Raw genomic sequence first — 7533 nt, 5'->3', positions numbered from 1 at the left:
TAGACTAGAACACCGCTATGAGAAATGTATCAGCCTTGGAGGAGATTATGTTGAGAAATAAAAAAAAAAATTCTTAAAAACGTTGTTTTTCTTGGTCAGGCCTGAAACTTATCAATCCACCCTCGTATACTCTAGGTATACTCGAACTTTTATATTGTGCCAGCGCACAATATAAATTTTATTTTAATTATAATTTTTTTCACGACTTTTTCTTTGAAATTAAAATCATGTTTAAGCTCACGTTCCCAAACTAATCCGAATTTTTGTACCCAATTTATCGCTCCTTTTGGAATTCTTGATTTTGAAGACAATAATATCTATATTTTCATAAAATATGTCAACGTGGACAAAGTACGGGGGGGGGGGGCTGTCCGTCCAAATTCCACGACTGTACACGAGGGGAGGGGGTCAAAAAGTGGTGAAAAATTGTCCACGTGGTATATGGATTGTCCCATAGTGGAAACAAGGATGCATCCCCGGGAAAGCAGCGGTACAGTAGGTTGCCTACCTAACAGTGGTAGATCTCAAAAGCTTAACAAATCGTCCGTTTTGGTGACTTATATTTGCTGGGATCGGTCCCCCACATGACATTTATTAGTTTAAGGCAAATGCCGACCATGCCGATGAGTTGTGGAAGCTGGTTGCCTACCTTCCAGGGGAAAAAACAGAAAATACCGAAATCACAATGTTTCTATCTAAACATCTTCCACAACTGGTATACATGCGGCATTTTTTGATGAAACTTCACTCTATTTCACTTCTGTCTCAAGAATACTGTCATTTACATCAGCCGAAGGCGGCTCCAAGTGCATCTTCTTTTAGTAGCAGTTAGTCAGGACTAAAGGTAAAGGATTTGTTTAAATTCTCATTTTTCATGTTATTCTTATTGGAGAATGTATTTGTTTAAAATTAGACATATAAATTATTACATAATACTTGAGCTATTATGGATGCGCTTGAAGTCACCTTCAGCAGAAGTTAATGATATTTTTTAAAACGCTTAACGCTGCAAAAACAAGTATTGCGCTTACTCCGTGAATTTCTAATGGAAATTTTAACGTAGAATCCAAATTTCAACAACTTAAAAGTTGATCTTGCAGTTTTTTAGTTTTTCAAGAAGGAGCCGAAGGGGGACTCAGTGGAGTCTTTAAGGGTACTTTGTAGAGGCTACATTCGGTTTCTTTGGTCCGCCAGGGCAACTATTTAGAAAGGGTCTATTCACTAACTCTCAGTCGGGAAGTGAAAGATAGTTTAATTCTAGTTAAAGGATAATTTATTTATATAGCTAAAGAGAAAATAATGTCATAAATTTACTAAAATACAAAAATCAAATAAAATTCTTAGAATATTGAAGAAAGAGGACATGTCAACAGAGCGTTGACACTAGGAAATGGCACTAATAAAAATCTTCTTGGCATTTACAGGTACAAAATTCATAACATGTTACTTTTTCTTTAGAGCAATGGCAGTTACCCGAATACTTTTTCTTGCATTTGCATGAAATAGTGGTGGTTTTGCAGGCTTTTTGCGCTATAGGTCTAGATCTATAATGAATAGTTCATCCAACTGGGCCTAATTTCGAACCACATGCAAAAGAATTATGCAAGTCTATCACTGCATGGAGCATCTGCTTATCCTTTAGTCCCTCGTAGGCTGATCGACTTATCTAAAGTTCTGACGAGTCTTCAGTTTGCGGGATGCACTCCAAGGGTTTCTCTTTTGTAAAAGATTCTCGGCGGCACTTGGTGAGACTTTCATACTGCTTCGAACTGAAATATATTATATGAATTATTGCACTATTTACCCCTCATTCCGCCAACTGAAGACTCGCTAGAATTTCAGATAAGACGAGCAGCCCACGAAGGCCTAAAGGCCAGGCAGATGCTCCAGGCAGTTATAGACTTGCACAATTCGTCTGCATGTGATTGGAAATTATACTTAGTCAAAGATGACCTATTAACTATAGATCTAGACCTACAGTGCAAGAATACTGCAAAACCACCATTATTCGATGCACATTAGAGAAAAACTGTTCGGGTAGCTGAAATTGCTCGAAATAAAAAGTTAAATGCTATAAAATTTATACCAGTTTATGTCAAAAATACTTTTATTAGTGGCAGTTCCTAGTTCCAAAGCATTGTTAACATATAATCTTTCTTCTATATTGAAAGAATTTAATTTTAGTCTTGTATTTTCGTAAAATTATAACATTATTTTCTCTTCAGCTATATAAATAAATTAATCTTCGCCAAAACATAAACTATATTTGACTTCGACACTGCGAGTTAGTGAATAAATTTTCTCTAAATAGTTGTTTACCAAAGAGAAAAAACTTTATAGGTAAAATATGACAGTTTTCATAAGACAAAGGTGAAGTCCATGGCGGACCGAGTGGACGGAAAAGATACTCTACAGCAGGGTCGGTAGAACAGTTGCAGTTTGGGTGGAAAGAAATTTGATTACTATTGATAATCTGAAAAATACCCATTGAAAAATCCCCACCAGCCTGAGTTTTAGGTGGGGACTACTCCATACATCCAACACCGCTTCCGCCGGCCCTGCGTTGTAGAGTATCCTCATTGTATTCACATAGTATCCCTTTCGTATCATGGAACAAAAACTAAATAAAAAACAGCCAAATCAACTTTTAAATTGGTGAAATTCGGATTCTAAGTTACAATTTTCACTATAAGGTCACGGAGTAGTCGCAATAGGTTTTTTTTTTCAACATTAAAAAATACAAATAAAATATAAGACCTATAACACCTGTTGACTGCTACTTATAAATGATGTGCTTGCAGTTCAGCAGTTAATAGGCGTTATACGTCTTATATTTTTATAAACTTTTTACCGTTATAAAAAAAACTATTACGATTACTCCGTGATCTTCTAATAGGAATTTTAACATAGAATCTGGATACTCTATAGAGTATGCTTTCCGTTCACTCGGTTCGCTAGGGAGAAAGGAGGGAGTTCTTTAATGCTATAGATATGAAAGACGGACTATAGAAGATGGACTAGAATATTAAGACTCAGATTGGGAAACGAGGTAAGGGAGGGGATGTATTGGGAGAAAGAAGAGTACAGAAAGTGCAGAATATGTGAATGGGAGGAGAAAACAAGGGAGCATTATAGGATGGATGTAGAAGACGAATGTAAGAAAAGGGAAGCTGGAAAGAGAATATGGTAAAGATTCTAGGGGATTTGATGGCGGCAATTGATTTTCATCAACTTGTTGTTGATCCAACACCACCATATACTTCAGACGTAAATAGCCTAATATAACCATATATAGAAGCAGAGGTTCAGCAACCAAGAAGGCGATTAAAATGGACATATCTTACGAACAGAGATGTTATGCGCTTTTATTTTTTTGGCGAGATAAGTTGGAAGTGTGAGGAAAGGACATCATCGACTCTGCTCACTTCAGCACCCAGAGCTAGCCCCAAGAATAAATAAGCAGTATCTAGCAGATCAAAAACACCGAAAGCCTGAAAACAGATTGCTTTCGGCTGTTGAAATAGCAGCCATCAAAATGAAAGTGGAATAGCAGCTTCCTACTGATGAACTGCCCTTGAAATATGTGGACAATGAAGACCTGATTAGAGCTGAAAGCATAGGTGCTAGCCGTAATGAACGTCAAGTACCTGATCCACTAAAACCGCATCCGGACATTATTAACGATGTTGTGAACAGCCTACTAGTGCAGTCTTTGTCTCAGCAAGAGATCGAGATCTTTAATATGCAAAGAAAAATAATATGCGCAATTCAGGTTTCAGAATGGCAGGGTTGTTTACAGCGGGCGCAGTTTCAATATGCCCAAAGGATCTACGACCCTGCATCCAGAACCCCGCCGAGTGGCAAACAGAAGAGTAGGTCCTATCACTTACACAGTAGAGCCTGTGCATTTTAGTCTACCTACTCCGGTTTTCAAAATATTCATTATTTCCCATAAAAATATTGTTTATACAAACTATTTGTATGTTGTTAATACTTTCCCTTTTTAAAACATTGACAGCTTTGGTTCGTTGTCGTAGGTGTAGTAATATTCAAGACAATTTTAACATTAATATTTTTTAGACGTGGGGGTGCACGAATTTTCTGTCACGAAATCTGTCACGAAATTTATCACGAAATCTGTCACGAAATTTGTCACGAAATCGCGTTACGAAATAAGTAACGCTGGCGTCATCGTATATTAGGGTGAACAGTAAAAGTCGACAAGCCTATTTAGAAGTGAAAGGCGTTTCCCGCTCCACTTACAACTACACTTTCACTCATCATTCGAGGTTCGGCAGGCGGTACTGCGCATGAGCTTGTAGTGGTAAATTATGAGAAGTGTTTTCTAAAGCTGTAAGTGAAATCTCTTTTTCTTCGTCTCCCCTTCTCTCCTTTCCTCACTCTTTCTTTCTCACTTTCTCTCCTTTATCTCTCTTCCTCTTTCTTTCTTCATCGCGTTCTCATATTAAATTTATCACGGTTTTAAAAAAGGGATTGACTATTTTGTAATAACTTTCGTTTAAAATGATTCGGTGTTTTTTGGCAAATAAACGATGACAGTTTCTCACCAGATTATTGCACAATAACATTTCTTGAATTATTTACGAATCTTGTCTTGCAGCAGATCATAATAATTTTATAACTCATTATTATATCATGGAAAATAATAGACTTGTCGTTGGACATATTTTTTGTGTTGTAACGTACAGGAAGAATATGGAAATGGCGCATTACGAAGAATTGTATAAATAAGGTAAGTATTGTATGCACGATTCTAGCTTTATAGAACAATAATCTCTACTGCTTCTCGATGTGTCAGAAGTGGTCAAGATTTAATCACTTCATATTGGTCTCATGAACAACAATTGATATATAATCTATATTAATTATAGTAACGGCCTAAAAGCAACCGTAAATCCGTGAATAATCCGTGTACACCGAAAACTGTTATCAGAAGTATAATTTAATATACGAAACTTACATTGCACGATGATCTTCGCGGATGAACTTTCGATGGAGTATCCAGTGACTTGGTGAGTTGCAATGCAGACAAAATCACCACTATCAAAAATTCGATTAGCTCTCGTTATGTAGAGGTCACCCCCTACAAGATGCCTTCGAGGACTTGGTGCCATTGATTGACCGTTAATCTTCCATGAATACTTTACTCTATTTCTTGGTTCAGCCTCACATCTTAGTCGAACCGGTGCATTTTCTGTCGCAGTGTGATCCTTGGGACTCACAGAGAAGTAAAGCTCATCGTTAATTCCTAAAATTGTAGTTGCTGTAAGCATTAAAACAAGAGAGTTAATTTTAGTATTTCCTGAATCATGATTTAAAAAATTATTCATAATATAATATAAAGATTAAAGAATTTGCAAAAAGCACTATAAATAAATGAGTTTTATATAATAAATGGTTTTAACCATTTTTAACTTAAAAAATACGCCGAATCGACTGGTGGGGTTGAATTTTAGCTTTTGACGCTTGAGACCGCCACTAATGCCAAATTAATTAGCACAGCACTTATCTGATTTCATCAAGAATAAATATAAGATAAGAATATATTATATAATCGTTATTATTATACAATTCTTATATAATATTTTATAATCATATAGATATTATTATAGAATAATATAAGAAGAATAGACAGTTTTACGTGCGTCCTGAAAAATGAAGTTCAATGATTTGTGTCATGCTGCTTCTGCAACTACGAAATATTTCAGCTATGTCTCATAATTCCAGTTGCATACTTTTTACTCTATCGTGGCACTGACTTCCATTTTGTGCCTGCGATCATGTGTGTATAACCGAGGATAGCTTTCGCTGGTTAAAACCCTTGGGTTGTTCCTGAAACAAACAGTGCTTTGTTCGTATCCAGTTTTTGATAGCAATCGCAGTACAGCATGATGCTAGTCCCAGTACCGGTTTGAGGCCGGAAGTAAGCTGAATTAATGCGCTACTGGAAACTCTGCAAAGTTGTCAACTTTAAATGTAGGCAAGTTGCTAACCACGACTCTTTTCCATACGGGTTTAAAATAGTAAAATTATTCTCAAAATACACTCACCATGCACGGGCTCTCTGGTTTAAATCGAACCTGATCCCCTTATATTTTTCGAAACAAAACACTACGTAGGTACATCCATATATGTATTCATATAAACCTTGGCGCATTTGTCTAACCCAACTTCCATTCCAATTTCCATATTATATCGTTCGACAATCCCTAGAGCTAGATGTAGTTGCTCTTTGTTTTTAGAATAGATCTTAAGATCGTCCATGTAAAATACATGAGTGACCTTGTACTTTCGATTTGCAGGTTTGCCGCACAAGTACCCATCGGAATGGCGAAGTACTAGAGATAGTGGCAATAATGTAAGGCAAAAGAGGAGTGGGCTCATGGTGTCGCTCTGAAAGACACCTCAATGAAAGGTGACCTTGTTAGTTGTCACACGATTTTTTCCAAATGAGATAGTAAATCTGGTTTTCCAAAGCGGCATCAATATCTCTATGCACCTAAATATTTGCGGATGAACCTTTAAGGTTTCCAAAAGACAGATGATAAGTCTATGGGAGGTCGAATCGAAAGTTTTCCGATAATCAATCCAGGCCATCGATAGGTCACGCTGGTAGAATGCTGCATCTTTGCAAACACATCTATCGATGAGCAGGTTCTCCCGATATCCGGCTACGCCTTTCTTTGAGCCTCGTTGTTCATATATTTCTTGCCACACAGGTTCAATTGCCCGAACAATCCTATGCTTTAGGATAGCAGTGAATATCTTATACAGTGTGTTCAGACAAGTTATTGTCCTGTAATTCTTCGGGTCAGCTAAGTTGCCTATTTTTGGCAGGAGTATTGTGCGCCCTTCCACAAACCACTCCGGAATCGGCTCTTCCGACTTCAAATATGAGGTGAAAATACGGGCCAAATGCTGATGGGTTGAAGAAAACTTCTTCCACCAGAAGGTTTTGATACAATCTGGTCCCGGTGCGGAGTAGTTCTTCATCCCTCTTAATACTTTTTTCACCTCCTCGGTAGTGATGGGTGGGGATTCTTTATCAGGTGTTATGAGGGCAACACATAACTCCTAGAAGCTATTTATATTTTCTGAGTCTTCGTCCAATCTATGCTGCTCTTCCTCTATTGGATGCGTGCCCACGGTTGGTCTTATTGTCGCCTCTCTTTCTCTGTTGCCAGTTTGCTCTAGCTGTGGTAGAGTAGGCGTTCCGCTTACATAGCCCCTTTTTCGGAGTAGTTCAGCATGGTTTCGCAGAATCTAGCAAGTCGTGATTCAGTCGCTCCGTCCACCCAAAATTCGTGAGATCCCGCCGATCGATCGCATTGAATCCATTTTCCTTGGCTCCCCCAGCTCTATATTGGTCGGCATTGTTGGCCGACCCATTGTCGGGAGCCCTGCGCGTTTTGTTGTTTTGAACCGCACTTACTACAACTATGTTCGGTGTTGTCATTGTTGTTCCCACGAGAAGCTAGGGAAAGGGGTTCGTCCATCCTTGTAGAGCCCCGC

At 38.0% G+C, this 7533-nt stretch overlaps 1 protein-coding gene across 2 annotated transcripts in view; it reads right to left on the bottom strand.

Moving 5' to 3' along the window:
- The window catches only part of LOC117176944 (tyrosine-protein kinase-like otk), a 329105-nt gene that overhangs the window by 281755 nt on the left and 39817 nt on the right, over positions 1 to 7533 (bottom strand). For both annotated transcript variants that reach the window (XM_033367348.1, XM_033367349.1), the window contains exon 2: positions 4982 to 5284. In XM_033367348.1, coding sequence (XP_033223239.1) covers positions 4982 to 5284 — 303 coding nt within the window. The remainder of the gene's footprint in view (positions 1 to 4981; positions 5285 to 7533) is intronic.

This window comes from Belonocnema kinseyi, chromosome 7 (assembly GCF_010883055.1).
Source record: "Belonocnema kinseyi isolate 2016_QV_RU_SX_M_011 chromosome 7, B_treatae_v1, whole genome shotgun sequence".
Lineage (NCBI taxonomy): Eukaryota > Metazoa > Arthropoda > Insecta > Hymenoptera > Cynipidae > Belonocnema > Belonocnema kinseyi.
The sequence above is the reverse complement of the archived record's forward strand: the minus strand, read 5'-3'. Positions and strand labels throughout refer to the sequence as shown.